At 44.1% G+C, this 18,944-nt stretch overlaps 1 protein-coding gene across 1 annotated transcript; it reads left to right on the top strand.

The window, feature by feature from the left end:
- Nucleotides 1-1,046: 1,046 nt before the first annotated feature.
- On the top strand, nt 1,047-18,142 carry LOC137290279 (cell death abnormality protein 1-like). Its single transcript, XM_067821080.1, has 5 exons — nt 1,047-1,131; nt 3,342-3,400; nt 15,309-16,238; nt 16,778-16,877; nt 17,415-18,142. The coding sequence occupies exons 2-5, from the start codon at nt 3,355-3,357 to the stop codon at nt 18,025-18,027; spliced, it is 1,689 nt and encodes a 562-aa protein (XP_067677181.1). The 5' UTR covers nt 1,047-1,131; nt 3,342-3,354; the 3' UTR covers nt 18,028-18,142.
- Nucleotides 18,143-18,944: the final 802 nt, after the last annotated feature.

Below are 18,944 nucleotides of genomic sequence, written 5' to 3' on the forward strand. Positions count from 1 at the left end.
GCACATTTCTGTCATGGGGTTCCATTCCTGAAGGTTATTGTTTAGTTATGTTAAATATAGCAGTATGTGTCAACTGCAACTAGCCCGTGTACAACAGGTGTAGTCCCACGAAGCCTAAAATTATTCAGTTAGGTACAGATCATTCGGCTTATGGGGCTTCATGCCTCAGTGAGTTTATGGGATTATGGCGGATTGTTGCTGGGCTGACCACACAAAGAAAGAATCAACAGAAACAACAAAAATCAAATATGATTGTGAAATATTTCAAAAGGTGATCTATCCCATCTGTATCACTGGTACTATTGGTAAAGGTTGGATCGACCACATGATTCATAGCAACATATACTGTCATGTGTTATGTTATCACAACACAATCTCTATCATTTAGCATATTATCAGAGGTGACAAGGTGATATTGTTTATGGTTATTGTTATTCACTGTTCCCAAACACAAAATAAGTGGCATACTGAGTCGGGATTCTTTTCTAAACAGCTTGCGCATAGTGAAAGAAACACTCATGCATCTTCACTCCACCGAACACTGTAGTAAGATCATCAGCATCCTACCCCTAACAGAGTGACCCCTGTCCACTGAACAGTGGTCTGTCCCAATCTTATTTCACGCCCCAATTACCTCATTAATTATGTCAAGGGGTCAAACTGTAATTAGCCTTTGGGATTTATTAGGTGTGAATTTGAGGCCTTGCGGACCGTTTTACCATTACCCACCAGTTATCTCCCCTTGTGGATCTTTACAAATTGTAAATGTCTTGTAAACATCATCTTTCCATAATTGTAAATGTCTTGTAAACATCATCTTTACAAAAGATTTACAAGCCTGTAAATGTGATCTGTTTTTCCAGTGCTTCCTGTACCTGTAGGTGTTCTCATAGTCTATGGTCAACCACAGTAATCAATGTGAGGCTACGTATGTCAGCATTTGATTTCAGTATATATTTCCTTATCGCCTCAGTAAACTGCACATATGGTGGTATGGAGTTTTCTTCCGGTTTGAGGTTCAGGGGACAATCGGTGACCACGTCGCCAAACGATGTGACCCAGTTGACGAGGTGGAGGAAATGGAATTTGTGTCAGTATACATGGACGCTATCATTGTTTGGTCTACGTCAGGTAATACATTCACAATGTCTTCAGATTTTCTTGCTTTGGAAACATATATCGTGTGCTTGTATATCATATTCATTATGTACACCGTCTTGGACTTGTAATTATCGTATCATGCTACTCATGTCCAGTCTAAATGTTTTGTTGAAATGCCACGTTGTCAAAGGATCACCAGTACTTTCACCGGGTCATAGTGATGTCCAAATACAGATTTTCGGACCTGATTTCACAGTGAAGACCTCGGTCGAATCCAGTTTCGAACAGTTCTGTACACTTGGCGATAGTTTAATATCGCATGCGTAGACTCACTGCCATATTCACTCTAAAGAATGGACGCCTTCAATACACGTTCTTTGAGAGTATTCTGTCACAGATATATCTCCTTAGACCCTCTAAAAAGGCTAACAGTTAGCTGAGGTCCTCCTTGTACAGTTTCCCCATTTGCCTAGGTCGACACTCATACTGTTTATCGATTGCTGGGTTGACTGGTCTAGACTCGATTATTCACAAACATACACCATATAGATGGAATATTGCTGAGTGCGGCGTGCAAATACACCCACTCACTCACTCTTTCATAGTTACGCATACATTTTGTGACACACGTGACTAGCACGGGACTAGCTGGGGACCGACTGCTACACACATGGTTAGCTGAGGACCGAATGCTACACACATGGTTAGCCGAGGACCGACTGCTACACACGTGGTTAGCTGAGGACCGGCTGCTACACACATGGTTAGCTGAGGACCGGCGGCCACACACATGTTTAATTGAGACACAAATGTGCAAATGCATGTCCCTGAGTTTACCTGAATACACACACTGCATTACATGCTCGAAATCTAGCATATGCTTCAGACATAATGTTTGTTGTCGACGTATCAAATTGTACAAACATTCTTAACATTTTAGCATTAAATCTTTATTGGAACCTTTAAGGCTGCAAACTTGATTAAATATAATTCCATTTAGAGTTGTGGGCGCTTTTTGAATTTTTCGAAAGTAGAGGATGCTCATAGTTGTGTCCTTCGAATTGAGCAGCTACAGTGTCGGTAGAGATTGAGAGAACGTTGATTGCTTGTAGTTGATTGTCATGCAATTATTTGTTTATAGCTTCATGAAAGACACGAGGCGGTTAGACCAGTCTCTTTTATTTCCTGTTTAGGTGGGTCGTTCATGGGAAATGGTTTGTTATTGGTCATTGCTTCTTGGCCTTAATCACGTGGTGAGATGTCCCTGAAACACACACACCTATGCAGGCAGATTGCAGATCGAGAAACACACACGTACAGGCAATGAAACTGATTTGGGCACGTGTCCTGCTTAGACACAAAAAATCCCTAAAGGTATATAGAAACACGTGACATGACTCGTGTAAGGTTTGTACTAGTGTTATACAAGTTCTGCAATACATATGAACCCTCAACATAAAGAGAACAAACCAACCACGGAAACGGAGTCTTATATGTTAATGTCTGAAACAAAGTTAAAATTATATAATTTGACAGACAGAGAGACAGACAGACAGCCAGAGTGTATTTATTCAGTAGAGAGGCCTCTTCGCCCATAATACAATCAGTGAGTGCTCAAAACAGCTATGCATCTCTGTGTCCTGGAGTTTATCAATTCCTGCACATAGTATAAATATAGGCCAACATTGTATATAACAGCACCATTCTTGCTTTGCAAAAGATTCACAACAGAGTAGTTGGTAAGTGGTTCTTCATTGAACTTTGCTATACATTTCGTTCTTAGTGTATTATAGGCATTACAGATAAATAGTACATGATATTCATTTTCTATATAATTCAAGGCGTCGGTTTTTACAAAAGGGACATAACCTTTCGTTGTATTCGATTCCATAATACCTGTCACATTCAACAGTCGTATTAAAATTACTGCATCTAAACCTTGATATAGATATTCTTAAATGCACAGGGTTATCACAACACAGATATCTTTGAACATTTAACAAAGTATAGAACTCCTTGTAAAATATACATTTAGGAGATTCATTACTTTCATTACGAAAATAATTCGTTCGTTTTATGTTATTGCGAACGTAGCACGCTTGTGTTCAGCAACCCTGGTATTGTAGTTATGTTGTGTCGAAAATAACTGAAATAGCGTATCATCATTGAATATCTTAGTCGCAGAACTGTAAGCGCTGTGGAATAAGACAATGCACTAACACTGATTCCTCTATTTGCAGAATAATCTCAAAGATGTTGTCTCTCACGGTAATTCTCTTTTCGCACTGCATGTCAACAGGTAACTATTTCTATCTGTGAAAGTGATATAGACTGTTTGGACGGGTGTTACGTTGTGTGAATGATGGCGTGTATTATCACCTATACAGTATGGACTGGTGTTACATAGTGTAAATGATGACGTGAATTGTCACCTACACGGTATGGACTGGTGTTACATACTGTGTGGTGGATATCAGGTCCTGTGAATGATGACATGTATTGGTATTCATACTGTATGGTGGGTTTCAGGTCCTGTGAATGATGACATGTCTTGGTACTCGTACTGTGTGGTGGGTATCAGGTCCTGTGAATGACGACATGTCTTGGTACTCATACTGTGTGGTGGGTATCAGGTTGTGTGAATGATGACATGTCTTGGTACTCGTACTGGGTGGTTGGTATCAGGTTGTGTGAATGACGACATGTCTTGGTGCCCATACTGTGTGGTGGACATCAGGTCCTGTGAATGACGACATGTCTTGGTATTCATACTATATGGTGGGTATCAGGTTGTGTGAATGATGACATGTCTTGGTACTCATACTGTGTGGTGGGTATCAGGTTGTGTGAATGATGACATGTCTTGGTACTCATACTGTGTGGTGGGTATCAGGTCCTGTGAATGATGACATGTCTTGGTACTCATACTGTGTGGTGGGTATCAGGTTGTGTGAATGATGACATGTCTTGGTACTCGTACTGTGTGGTGGGTATCAGGTTGTGTGAATGATGACATGTCTTGGTACTCATACTGTGTGGTGGGTATCAGGTTGTGTGAATGATGACATGTCTTGGTACTCGTACTGTGTGGTGGGTATCAGGTCCTGTGAATGATGACATGTCTTGGTACTCATACTGTGTGGTGGGTATCAGGTCCTGTAAATGATGACATGTCTTGGTACTCGTACTGTGTGGTGGGTATCAGGTTGTGTGAATGATGACATGTCTTGGTGCTCATACTGTGTGGTGGGTATCAGGTCCTGTGAATGATGACATGTCTTGGTACTCATACTGTGTGGTGGGTATCAGGTCCTGTGAATGATGACATGTCTTGGTACTCGTACTGTGTGGTGGGTATCAGGTTCTGTGAATGATGACATGTCTTGGTACTCGTACTGTGTGGTGGGTATCAGGTCCTGTGAATGATGACATGTCTTGGTGCTCATACTGTGTGGTGGATATGAGGTCCTGTGAATGATGACATGTCTTGGTACTCATACTGTGTGGTGGGTATCAGGTCCTGTGAATGATGACATGTCTTGGTACTCGTACTGTGTGGTGGGTATCAGGTTGTGTGAATGACGACATGTCTTGGTACTCATACTGTGTGGTGGGTATCAGGTTGTGTGAATGACGACATGTCTTGGTACTCATACTGTGTGGTGGGTATCAGGTCCTGTGAATGATGACATGTCTTGGTATTCATACTGTGTGGTGGGTATCAGGTTGTGTGAATGACGACATGTCTTGGTACTCGTACTGTGTGGTGGGTATCAGGTTGTGTGAATGACGACATGTCTTGGTATTCATACTATATGGTGGGTATCAGGTTGTGTGAATGACGACATGTCTTGGTACTCATACTGTGTGGTGGGTATCAGGTTGTGTGAATGACGACATGTCTTGGTATTCATACTATATGGTGGGTATCAGGTTGTGTGAATGACGACATGTCTTGGTACTCATACTGTGTGGTGGGTATCAGGTTGTGTGAATGACGACATGTCTTGGTATTCATACTGTGTGGTGGGTATCAGGTCCTGTGAATGATGACATGTCTTGGTACTCATACTGTGTGGTGGGTATCAGGTTGTGTGAATGATGACATGTCTTGGTACTCATACTGTGTGGTGGGTATCAGGTCCTGTGAATGATGACATGTCTTGGTACTCATACTGTGTGGTGGGTATCAGGTTGTGTGAATGATGACATGTCTTGGTACTCATACTGTGTGGTGGGTATCAGGTTGTGTGAATGATGACATGTCTTGGTATTCATACTGTGTGGTGGGTATCAGGTTGTGTGAATGACGACATGTCTTGGTACTCATACTGTGTGGTGGGTATCAGGTCCTGTGAATGATGACATGTCTTGGTATTCATACTGTGTGGTGGGTATCAGGTTCTGTGAATGACGACATGTCTTGGTACTCGTACTGTGTGGTGGGTATCAGGTTGTGTGAATGATGACATGTCTTGGTATTCATACTATATGGTGGGTATCAGGTTGTGTGAATGACGACATGTCTTGGTACTCATACTGTGTGGTGGGTATCAGGTCCTGTGAATGATGACATGTCTTGGTATTCATACTGTGTGGTGGGTATCAGGTTCTGTGAATGACGACATGTCTTGGTACTCGTACTGTGTGGTGGGTATCAGGTTGTGTGAATGACGACATGTCTTGGTATTCATACTATATGGTGGGTATCAGGTTGTGTGAATGACGACATGTCTTGGTACTCATACTGTGTGGTGGGTATCAGGTCCTGTGAATGATGACATGTCTTGGTATTCATACTGTGTGGTGGGTATCAGGTTGTGTGAATGATGACATGTCTTGGTACTCATACTGTGTGGTGGGTATCAGGTTGTGTGAATGATGACATGTCTTGGTACTCGTACTGTGTGGTGGGTATCAGGTCCTGTGAATGACGACATGTCTTGGTGCTCATACTGTGTGGTGGATATGAGGTCCTGTGAATGACGACATGTCTTGGTACTCGTACTGTGTGGTGGGTATCAGGTTGTGTGAATGATGACATGTCTTGGTACTCGTACTGTGTGGTGGGTATCAGGTTCTGTGAATGATGACATGTCTTGGTGCTCATACTGTGTGGTGGGTATCAGGTCCTGTGAATGATGACATGTCTTGGTATTCATACTGTGTGGTGGGTATCAGGTCCTGTGAATGATGACATGTCTTGGTGCTCATACTGTGTGGTGGGTATCAGGTCCTGTGAATGATGACATGTCTTGGTACTCATACTGTGTGGTGGGTATCAGGTCCTGTGAATGATGACATGTCTTGGTGCTCATACTGTGTGGTGGGTATCAGGTCCTGTGAATGATGACATGTCTTGGTACTCATACTGTGTGGTGGGTATCAGGTTCTGTGAATGATGACATGTCTTGGTGCTCATACTGTGTGGTGGGTATCAGGTCCTGTGAATGATGACATGTCTTGGTGCTCATACTGTGTGGTGGGTATCAGGTTCTGTGAATGATGACATGTCTTGGTGCTCATACTGTGTGGTGGGTATCAGGTTGTGTGAATGACGACATGTCTTGGTACTCATACTGTGTGGTGGGTATCAGGTTGTGTGAATGATGACATGTCTTGGTGCTCATACTGTGTGGTGGGTATCAGGTTCTGTGAATGATGACATGTCTTGGTACTCGTACTGTGTGGTGGGTATCAGGTTGTGTGAATGATGACATGTCTTGGTACTCGTACTGTGTGGTGGGTATCAGGTTGTGTGAATGATGACATGTCTTGGTACTCGTACTGTGTGGTGGGTATCAGGTCCTGTGAATGATGACATGTCTTGGTGCTCATACTGTGTGGTGGATATCAGGTCCTGTGAATGATGACATGTCTTGGTACTCATACTGTGTGGTGGATATGAGGTCCTGTGAATGATGACATGTCTTGGTACTCATACTGTGTGGTGGGTATCAGGTTGTGTGAATGACGACATGTCTTGGTACTCGAACTGTGTGGTGGGTATCAGGTTGTGTGAATGATGACATGTCTTGGTACTCGTACTGTGTGGTGGGTATCAGGTCCTGTGAATGATGACATGTCTTGGTGCTCATACTGTGTGGTGGGTATCAGGTCCTGTGAATGATGACATGTCTTGGTGCTCATACTGTGTGGTGGGTATCAGGTCCTGTGAATGATGACATGTCTTGGTACTCGTACTGTGTGGTGGGTATCAGGTCCTGTGAATGATGACATGTCTTGGTGCTCATACTGTGTGGTGGGTATCAGGTCCTGTGAATGATGACATGTCTTGGTGCTCATACTGTGTGGTGGGTATCAGGTCCTGTGAATGATGACATGTCTTGGTACTCATACTGTGTGGTGGGTATCAGGTTGTGTGAATGATGACATGTCTTGGTGCTCATACTGTGTGGTGGGTATCAGGTCCTGTGAATGATGACATGTCTTGGTACTCGTACTGTGTGGTGGGTATCAGGTCCTGTGAATGATGACATGTCTTGGTGCTCATACTGTGTGGTGGGTATCAGGTTGTGTGAATGACGACATGTCTTGGTACTCATACTGTGTGGTGGGTATCAGGTCCTGTGAATGATGACATGTCTTGGTACTCGTACTGTGTGGTGGGTATCAGGTCCTGTGAATGATGACATGTCTTGGTGCTCATACTGTGTGGTGGGTATCAGGTCCTGTGAATGATGACATGTCTTGGTGCTCATACTGTGTGGTGGGTATCAGGTCCTGTGAATGATGACATGTCTTGGTACTCGTACTGTGTGGTGGGTATCAGGTTGTGTGAATGATGACATGTCTTGGTGCTCATACTGTGTGGTGGATATGAGGTCCTGTGAATGACGACATGTCTTGGTACTCATACTGTGTGGTGGATATGAGGTCCTGTGAATGATGACATGTCTTGGTATTCATACTGTGTGGTGGGTATCAGGTTCTGTGAATGATGACATGTCTTCGTGCTCATACTGTGTGGTGGGTATCAGGTTGTGTGAATGACGACATGTCTTGGTACTCATACTGTGTGGTGGGTATCAGGTCCTGTGAATGATGACATGTCTTGGTACTCATACTGTGTGGTGGATATGAGGTCCTGTGAATGATGACATGTCTTGGTGCTCGTACTGTGTGGTGGATATGAGGTCCTGTGAATGATGACATGTCTTGGTACTCATACTGTGTGGTGGGTATCAGGTTGTGTGAATGACGACATGTCTTGGTACTCGTACTGTATGGTGGGTATCAGGTCCTGTGAATGATGACATGTCTTGGTACTCATACTGTGTGGTTGGTATCAGGTTGTGTGAATGACGACATGTCTTGGTACTCATACTGTATGGTGGGTATCAGGTCCTGTGAATGACGACATGTCTTGGTATTCATACTGTGTGGTGGGTATCAGGTCCTGTGAATGATGACATGTTTTGGTACTCGTACTGTGTGGTGGGTATCAGGTTGTGTGAATGATGACATGTCTTGGTACTCGTACTGTGTGGTGGGTATCAGGTTGTGTGAATGATGACATGTCTTGGTACTCGTACTGTGTGGTGGGTATCAGGTTGTGTGAATGACGACATGTCTTGGTACTCATACTGTGTGGTGGGTATCAGGTCCTGTGAATGATGACATGTCTTGGTACTCATACTGTGTGGTGGGTATCAGGTCCTGTGAATGATGACATGTCTTGGTACTCGTACTGTGTGGTGGGTATCAGGTTGTGTGAATGATGACATGTCTTGGTACTCATACTGTGTGGTGGGTATCAGGTTGTGTGAATGATGACATGTCTTGGTACTCATACTGTGTGGTGGGTATCAGGTTGTGTGAATGATGACATGTCTTGGTACTCGTACTGTGTGGTGGGTATCAGGTTGTGTGAATGATGACATGTCTTGGTACTCATACTGTGTGGTGGGTATCAGGTTGTGTGAATGACGACATGTCTTGGTACTCATACTGTGTGGTGGGTATCAGGTTGTGTGAATGACGACATGTCTTGGTACTCATACTGTGTGGTGGGTATCAGGTCCTGTGAATGATGACATGTCTTGGTGCTCATACTGTGTGGTGGGTATCAGGTCCTGTGAATGATGACATGTCTTGGTACTCGTACTGTGTGGTGGGTATCAGGTTGTGTGAATGACGACATGTCTTGGTACTCATACTGTGTGGTGGGTATCAGGTCCTGTGAATGATGACATGTCTTGGTACTCGTACTGTGTGGTGGGTATCAGGTCCTGTGAATGACGACATGTCTTGGTACTCATACTGTGTGGTGGGTATCAGGTTGTGTGAATGACGACATGTCTTGGTACTCATACTGTGTGGTGGGTATCAGGTTGTGTGAATGACGACATGACTTGGTTCTCATACTGTGTGGTGGGTATCAGGTTGTGTGAATGACGACATGTCTTGGTACTCATACTGTGTGGTGGGTATCAGGTTGTGTGAATGATGACATGTCTTGGTACTCATACTGTGTGGTGGGTATCAGGTCCTGTGAATGATGACATGTCTTGGTATTCATACTGTGTGGTGGGTATCAGGTCCTGTGAATGACGACATGTCTTGGTGCTCATACTGTGTGGTGGGTATCAGGTTGTGTGAATGATGACATGTCTTGGTACTCGTACTGTGTGGTGGGTATCAGGTCCTGTGAATGATGACATGTCTTGGTATTCATACTATATGGTGGGTATCAGGTTGTGTGAATGATGACATGTCTTGGTACTCATACTGTGTGGTGGGTATCAGGTCCTGTGAATGACGACATGTCTTGGTGCTCATACTGTGTGGTGGGTATCAGGTCCTGTGAATGACGACATGTCTTGGTGCTCATACTGTGTGGTGGGTATCAGGTTGTGTGAATGACGACATGTCTTGGTACTCATACTGTGTGGTGGGTATCAGGTCCTGTGAATGACGACATGTCTTGGTGCTCATACTGTGTGGTGGGTATCAGGTCCTGTGAATGACGACATGTCTTGGTGCTCATACTGTGTGGTGGGTATCAGGTCCTGTGAATGACGACATGTCTTGGTGCTCATACTGTGTGGTGGGTATCAGGTCCTGTGAATGACGACATGTCTTGGTGCTCATACTGTGTGGTGGGTATCAGGTCCTGTGAATGACGACATGTCTTGGTGCTCATACTGTGTGGTGGGTATCAGGTCCTGTGAATGACGACATGTCTTGGTGCTCATACTGTGTGGTGGGTATCAGGTTGTGTGAATGACGACATGTCTTGGTACTCATACTGTGTGGTGGGTATCAGGTCCTGTGAATGACGACATGTCTTGGTGCTCATACTGTGTGGTGGGTATCAGGTTGTGTGAATGATGACATGTCTTGGTACTCATACTGTGTGGTGGGTATCAGGTTGTGTGAATGATGACATGTCTTGGTACTCATACTGTGTGGTGGGTATCAGGTCCTGTGAATGATGACATGTCTTGGTACTCATACTGTGTGGTTGGTATCAGGTTGTGTGAATGACAACATGTCTTGGTACTCATACTGTATGGTGGGTATCAGGTCCTGTGAATGACGACATGTCTTGGTATTCATACTGTGTGGTGGGTATCAGGTCCTGTGAATGATGACATGTTTTGGTACTCGTACTGTGTGGTGGGTATCAGGTTGTGTGAATGATGACATGTCTTGGTGCTCGTACTGTGTGGTGGGTATCAGGTTGTGTGAATGATGACATGTCTTGGTACTCATACTGTGTGGTGGGTATCAGGTTGTGTGAATGACGACATGTCTTGGTACTCATACTGTGTGGTGGGTATCAAGTTGTGTGAATGATGACATGTCTTGGTACTCGTACTGTGTGGTGGGTATCAGGTTGTGTGAATGATGACATGTCTTGGTACTCATACTGTGTGGTGGGTATCAGGTTGTGTGAATGATGACATGTCTTGGTACTCATACTGTGTGGTGGGTATCAGGTTGTGTGAATGATGACATGTCTTGGTACTCATACTGTGTGGTGGGTATCAGGTCCTGTGAATGATGACATGTCTTGGTACTCGTACTGTGTGGTGGGTATCAGGTTGTGTGAATGATGACATGTCTTGGTACTCATACTGTGTGGTGGGTATCAGGTTGTGTGAATGACGACATGTCTTGGTACTCATACTGTGTGGTGGGTATCAGGTTGTGTGAATGATGACATGTCTTGGTACTCATACTGTGTGGTGGGTATCAGGTCCTGTGAATGATGACATGTCTTGGTATTCATACTGTGTGGTGGGTATCAGGTCCTGTGAATGACGACATGTCTTGGTGCTCATACTGTGTGGTGGGTATCAGGTTGTGTGAATGATGACATGTCTTGGTACTCGTACTGTGTGGTGGGTATCAGGTCCTGTGAATGATGACATGTCTTGGTATTCATACTATATGGTGGGTATCAGGTTGTGTGAATGATGACATGTCTTGGTACTCATACTGTGTGGTGGGTATCAGGTCCTGTGAATGACGACATGTCTTGGTGCTCATACTGTGTGGTGGGTATCAGGTCCTGTGAATGACGACATGTCTTGGTGCTCATACTGTGTGGTGGGTATCAGGTTGTGTGAATGACGACATGTCTTGGTACTCATACTGTGTGGTGGGTATCAGGTCCTGTGAATGACGACATGTCTTGGTGCTCATACTGTGTGGTGGGTATCAGGTCCTGTGAATGACGACATGTCTTGGTGCTCATACTGTGTGGTGGGTATCAGGTCCTGTGAATGACGACATGTCTTGGTGCTCATACTGTGTGGTGGGTATCAGGTCCTGTGAATGACGACATGTCTTGGTGCTCATACTGTGTGGTGGGTATCAGGTCCTGTGAATGACGACATGTCTTGGTGCTCATACTGTGTGGTGGGTATCAGGTCCTGTGAATGACGACATGTCTTGGTGCTCATACTGTGTGGTGGGTATCAGGTTGTGTGAATGACGACATGTCTTGGTACTCATACTGTGTGGTGGGTATCAGGTCCTGTGAATGACGACATGTCTTGGTGCTCATACTGTGTGGTGGGTATCAGGTTGTGTGAATGATGACATGTCTTGGTACTCATACTGTGTGGTGGGTATCAGGTTGTGTGAATGATGACATGTCTTGGTACTCATACTGTGTGGTGGGTATCAGGTCCTGTGAATGATGACATGTCTTGGTACTCATACTGTGTGGTTGGTATCAGGTTGTGTGAATGACAACATGTCTTGGTACTCATACTGTATGGTGGGTATCAGGTCCTGTGAATGACGACATGTCTTGGTATTCATACTGTGTGGTGGGTATCAGGTCCTGTGAATGATGACATGTTTTGGTACTCGTACTGTGTGGTGGGTATCAGGTTGTGTGAATGATGACATGTCTTGGTGCTCGTACTGTGTGGTGGGTATCAGGTTGTGTGAATGATGACATGTCTTGGTACTCATACTGTGTGGTGGGTATCAGGTTGTGTGAATGACGACATGTCTTGGTACTCATACTGTGTGGTGGGTATCAAGTTGTGTGAATGATGACATGTCTTGGTACTCGTACTGTGTGGTGGGTATCAGGTTGTGTGAATGATGACATGTCTTGGTACTCATACTGTGTGGTGGGTATCAGGTTGTGTGAATGATGACATGTCTTGGTACTCATACTGTGTGGTGGGTATCAGGTTGTGTGAATGATGACATGTCTTGGTACTCATACTGTGTGGTGGGTATCAGGTCCTGTGAATGATGACATGTCTTGGTACTCGTACTGTGTGGTGGGTATCAGGTTGTGTGAATGATGACATGTCTTGGTACTCATACTGTGTGGTGGGTATCAGGTTGTGTGAATGACGACATGTCTTGGTACTCATACTGTGTGGTGGGTATCAGGTTGTGTGAATGACGACATGTCTTGGTACTCATACTGTGTGGTGGGTATCAGGTCCTGTGAATGATGACATGTCTTGGTACTCATACTGTGTGGTGGGTATCAGGTCCTGTGAATGATGACATGTCTTGGTACTCGTACTGTGTGGTGGGTATCAGGTTGTGTGAATGACGACATGTCTTGGTACTCATACTGTGTGGTGGGTATCAGGTCCTGTGAATGATGACATGTCTTGGTACTCGTACTGTGTGGTGGGTATCAGGTTGTGTGAATGACGACATGTCTTGGTACTCATACTGTGTGGTGGGTATCAGGTTGTGTGAATGACGACATGTCTTGGTACTCATACTGTGTGGTGGGTATCAGGTTGTGTGAATGACGACATGACTTGGTACTCATACTGTGTGGTGGGTATCAGGTTGTGTGAATGACGACATGTCTTGGTACTCATACTGTGTGGTGGGTATCAGGTTGTGTGAATGATGACATGTCTTGGTACTCATACTGTGTGGTGGGTATCAGGTCCTGTGAATGATGACATGTCTTGGTACTCATACTGTGTGGTGGGTATCAGGTCCTGTGAATGACGACATGTCTTGGTGCTCATACTGTGTGGTGGGTATCAGGTTGTGTGAATGATGACATGTCTTGGTACTCGTACTGTGTGGTGGGTATCAGGTTGTGTGAATGATGACATGTCTTGGTATTCATACTATATGGTGGGTATCAGGTTCTGTGAATGATGACATGTCTTGGTACTCATACTGTGTGGTGGGTATCAGGTCCTGTGAATGACGACATGTCTTGGTGCTCATACTGTGTGGTGGGTATCAGGTCCTGTGAATGACGACATGTCTTGGTGCTCATACTGTGTGGTGGGTATCAGGTTGTGTGAATGACGACATGTCTTGGTACTCATACTGTGTGGTGGGTATCAGGTCCTGTGAATGACGACATGTCTTGGTGCTCATACTGTGTGGTGGGTATCAGGTCCTGTGAATGACGACATGTCTTGGTGCTCATACTGTGTGGTGGGTATCAGGTCCTGTGAATGACGACATGTCTTGGTGCTCATACTGTGTGGTGGGTATCAGGTCCTGTGAATGACGACATGTCTTGGTGCTCATACTGTGTGGTGGGTATCAGGTCCTGTGAATGACGACATGTCTTGGTGCTCATACTGTGTGGTGGGTATCAGGTCCTGTGAATGACGACATGTCTTGGTGCTCATACTGTGTGGTGGGTATCAGGTTGTGTGAATGACGACATGTCTTGGTACTCATACTGTGTGGTGGGTATCAGGTCCTGTGAATGACGACATGTCTTGGTGCTCATACTGTGTGGTGGGTATCAGGTTGTGTGAATGATGACATGTCTTGGTACTCATACTGTGTGGTGGGTATCAGGTTGTGTGAATGACGACATGTCTTGGTACTCATACTGTGTGGTGGGTATCAGGTCCTGTGAATGATGACATGTCTTGGTACTCATACTGTGTGGTGGGTATCAGGTTGTGTGAATGATGACATGTCTTGGTACTCATACTGTGTGGTGGGTATCAGGTCCTGTGAATGATGACATGTCTTGGTACTCATACTGTGTGGTGGGTATCAGGTTGTGTGAATGACGACATGTCTTGGTACTCATACTGTGTGGTGGGTATCAGGTCCTGTGAATGATGACATGTCTTGGTACTCATACTGTGTGGTGGGTATCAGGTCCTGTGAATGACGACATGTCTTGGTACTCATATTGTGTGGTGGGTATCAGGTCCTGTGAATGATGACATGTCTTGGTACTCGTACTGTGTGGTGGGTATCAGGTTGTGTGAATGATGACATGTCTTGGTACTCATACTGTGTGGTGGGTATCAGGTTGTGTGAATGATGACATGTCTTGGTACTCATACTGTGTGGTGGGTATCAGGTTGTGTGAATGATGACATGTCTTGGTATTCATACTGTGTGGTGGGTATCAGGTTGTGTGAATGATGACATGTCTTGGTGCTCATACTGTGTGGTGGGTATCAGGTTGTGTGAATGACGACATGTCTTGGTATTCATACTATATGGTGGGTATCAGGTTGTGTGAATGATGACATGTCCACGGTATTGCTTATAATATGAATCAATGGTCTGTCCTACCCAGACTCTAATGGTTTCGTTCTATAGTTGCTAAAGGTTCAAAAGTACATACTAGGTTTTTGTTTGCAACTGTTTATTTGGGTTCAAACAATAACATTCACGTCCATTTTCACTAGTTTGAAAACAGTTACTCCTTATATGTGAGTCTATCTGTGAAACATCTCTGCTATCCACAGCAAGCGCAGTCTGCCCAGACTGTGACAACAACAACGTCACCTGCGTCGATTCACGGTACTATGGAACACATTGCGATTTAGAGTGTCCAGACACCTGTCTCAGCTCTCGCTGTCAGATGAACGACACCCGTGTTGTGTGTACAGAGGGATGTGTGGTCGGTAGAAGGGGAGACGACTGTGGATTGAACTGTCCCACAGCATGTACACACTGCGAACGTTATGGTGATAGTTGTACAGGGCTGTGCCGCAATCCCCGGTATTACGGTCCAAACTGTAGCAAACTATGTCCCACTAACTGTAATTTGAAGGATGGATGTACAAAAATCGAAGGATACTGTAACGGTTGTGAGGCTGGATACAGAGGTAGATTTTGCAATCATTCCTGCCCGGATAACTGTGAACGTTGTGATCAACACGGTGACGGTTGCTTAAAATGTACAGAACAGTACTGTCTCGGATTGTGTGACGAGAATATGACTAACTGTGACAGTACATCGTGTAAAAAGACGTGTCTCCCAAACTGTAGAAGCTTTGACATCAGAAGGTCACAATGTACCGGCCACTGCATAAATCAGAACTATCATGGAACGATGTGCAACATTCCGTGTCCGTCAAATTGTGACAGATGTCGCAAACAAACAGGGGAGTGCAAGCAATGCGCTCCACGGATGTGGGGCATGTCTTGTAACGAATCATGCGGTCAAAACTGTAAGGTGTGTGATCGATATTCGAGTAAATGCATTGGACCTTGCTCAAATTCTAATTTTCATGGAGACTATTGTGACACCCCTTGCCCCGTCAACTGCAATGGTTGTCACAGAGAGACAGGGCTGTGTATCGCGTGTGCCACCAACTTCAGCCGGAAGTACTGCGATGAGATATGTTCGCCCTGCGCAGGACATACATGCAACACGTCACCTTGTCAAAAACGTGAGTCATGCTCATGGTAAAGCTCTGTATCGAAACTGATCATTCAAAATTGTAAATAAAACTTTTGCAGATGTAACGGTATTTATTTCCCTGTAACGGTATGACGCCTTTATCAAGGAGATAACCTAGGGTGCATCAAAATGCCTATTGTGCCTAGTCCCCTATATGCCCACGACGATAGTGAATTGTGATTTGTATTGGCTGTGCTCGCAAAAATGGGATATTTCCTACTTTTATTGAATGGTATATTTGTTGTTACTGTTTTACAAACAAGTGGGGGATGGTTTTAGATATTAAACATAATTTCACCCTTGCGTATTTTCATGTCAAACGTATCAAGGCTCGTCATGAAATATTTAAAGTGTGTACTGACACTTGTTCTCTGCCTAGAGTGATATATGCAATTTAAACGTCTGGAGTTTTGGAAAATCAACTGACTTGAATCTTTGAAATCTACATGGCATGAGCACTAGACTTAGAGCCAAAGAATGTCATATGAAACCCAGTAACAAACAACTGAACAATGGCTGCTGTTGCAGGAAACGCTGACCATACTTTGCTAATTGTCATGGCAACAATAGCCGGCGCTTCCACGTTGCTGCTCCTGGTACTGGGCATCTGGGCACACAGGAGGAACCGGTAGGTGATAAACAAACACTGTACAATGATCGGAATAACATACATTCTACATTTCAGAACCTCTAAGTTTAAGACTTGATTTTCTATTTTCCTCTCCTACCACAATGCGAAGATTCCATGTTATGTGATTGCTTCACCCCATGACACCCACAAATACACGACGCACTTTGTACCCAGTTGAGGGAAATAGCAAAGTCGGTTTGACACAAGGCGACTCAGTGGTGACGGGAATTGTGACAGCGATCAATCAAAATACCTTTCACTGGTAATTCGCCATTTATGACTCATGGGATCTGTTTCAACAGATAATATAGACGCTATTCCAAGCATTGAAGCGCGTTTTATTCTTTATGTTTACATATGGCAAGTAAACCATTGCTTTAAACTTCAGTTTGCATGTTTCTAAACTTTTGAAAAATATGTCACCGGACCTTCTCCATTTAATGAAAATGATGTTATGAAAACAAACTAAAATCCAGTGGTATTCTGGTAAACTTTACAGCTTTGCTCACTGGAACAGTGTATTTTGTTTTATAGGCTGATGTGCTTCTCCTCATCAAACACCGGGAGTGGAAGGTGGGACAGCAATGGCTCCAGACAATCACGCAACAGTGACTACCAGTCGCATAAGTATTCGGAAATACACGACATGGACTTGGACTCTGATTCTTGTCTACCTGGACCTTCTCCGCCTAGACTGCCTGTACAACCCCCTCTTCCTCCATTACATCCTAAACACGACCCAAGACAAAAGTCACCCAGAACACAGTCTTGGTCACTCGGACAAGGGACGTCACGTGACTACATGCCACCATTTGAGTCTGCGCATAAGGATTCTCACGTGACGATCGTGACAGAACCTTCCTTGGTTACACCAGAGATGCCAGACGTTTCTAACATTGCATCCTCATCAGTAAAAGACCTTGTCAGATCACCATCACTGCCAGCATTGATGACAAATGAGGCTGGAGCAGGTTGCAGTTGTCAGCATATACTGCATTCCTGTGATAAACACGATAGACCAACATCTTCAAGCACCCTAGGACTTCCTACAAAGACCAGTTCAATCCTGTTCATAGAGCAAAATAAAGACTTGTCAAATATCACTGTCAAATACATTACTCCAGATGAAACTAACCAGGGTAAATGAACGTAATACATCATATTCTTGTTTTGTATCTATACACTTGAGATTTACCGGTTATAAAGTAAATGTTCCTTGTTCATATGCGGGCCTGAATGGAATAAATATTGCTTTCAAAAAATGTTGTGTTACACATGACTAGAAGGTAGAACACTGGATCTCATGTATTGTTTCACTAACTTTTATGAAGGATGTAATATCCGGGAATATATATGATGATAATGTAACAGAGGCATGCTTGATCCCAGCCTCTCCTGACAATCAGTCGCGTAGATTGATGTCCATGGTGTCAGGCATTGGATTTTCTGGTCCAGACTCGATTACATCCCCTATGCATATGGATAAACAGGATAAAAGAACAACTCAAGAGATGATGTTAAAGATGCATTCTGAATATCCGTAAACAACACTAGAAATAAATGCGTATGTACATTTTGAGGTTTAGAATACGAATATGTAAACAGATACCTCTACCTGAAGTTTAGACATGCAGCGAGCTCTGCATATTAGCAGTGCAATGTATAGCACATTGCCTTTCGTCAGCCAAAACTCGCATCCTGAATCTAATGAGTCTATTGAATTAACTGAACAGATGCAGTTTCTTTATTCGCTTGAATTTAACGACATCCATCTACATGCACGGTTGTAACGCTCAGCCCAGTGTCAGGAGCTTTGTCACCATGACCTGGCAGTGCTGGTTGGTTGGAGCAATGACGTTGTCAAAACGACCTTTGTCACCGTTCAAAATTAACAACCGTCTTCTGGAACAATACTGTGGACATTGACCCAATACTCTTACCACTGAATTATACCAGCAGCAGTGAGCAATCCAAACACATGCATCACTTTTAAATCACGGAAAGTAGGCGACCTAAATCATTGTCACAGGCGCATAGAGCTAGAATGAATACTTTACTGAGAAA

This window comes from Haliotis asinina, chromosome 7 (assembly GCF_037392515.1).
Source record: "Haliotis asinina isolate JCU_RB_2024 chromosome 7, JCU_Hal_asi_v2, whole genome shotgun sequence".
In the NCBI taxonomy this organism is placed as follows: domain Eukaryota; kingdom Metazoa; phylum Mollusca; class Gastropoda; order Lepetellida; family Haliotidae; genus Haliotis; species Haliotis asinina.

Excerpts from the sequence above, each read along its gene's own strand:
- LOC137290279 (XM_067821080.1), top strand. The coding sequence starts at position 3,355 with ATGTTGTCTCTCACGGTAATTCTCTTTTCGCACTGCATGTCAACAG. Across the intron at positions 3,401-15,308 it reads TTCGCACTGCATGTCAACAG|CAAGCGCAGTCTGCCCAGAC; the intron begins GTAACTATTTCT and ends TGCTATCCACAG. Across the intron at positions 16,239-16,777 it reads CACGTCACCTTGTCAAAAAC|GAAACGCTGACCATACTTTG; the intron begins GTGAGTCATGCT and ends CTGCTGTTGCAG.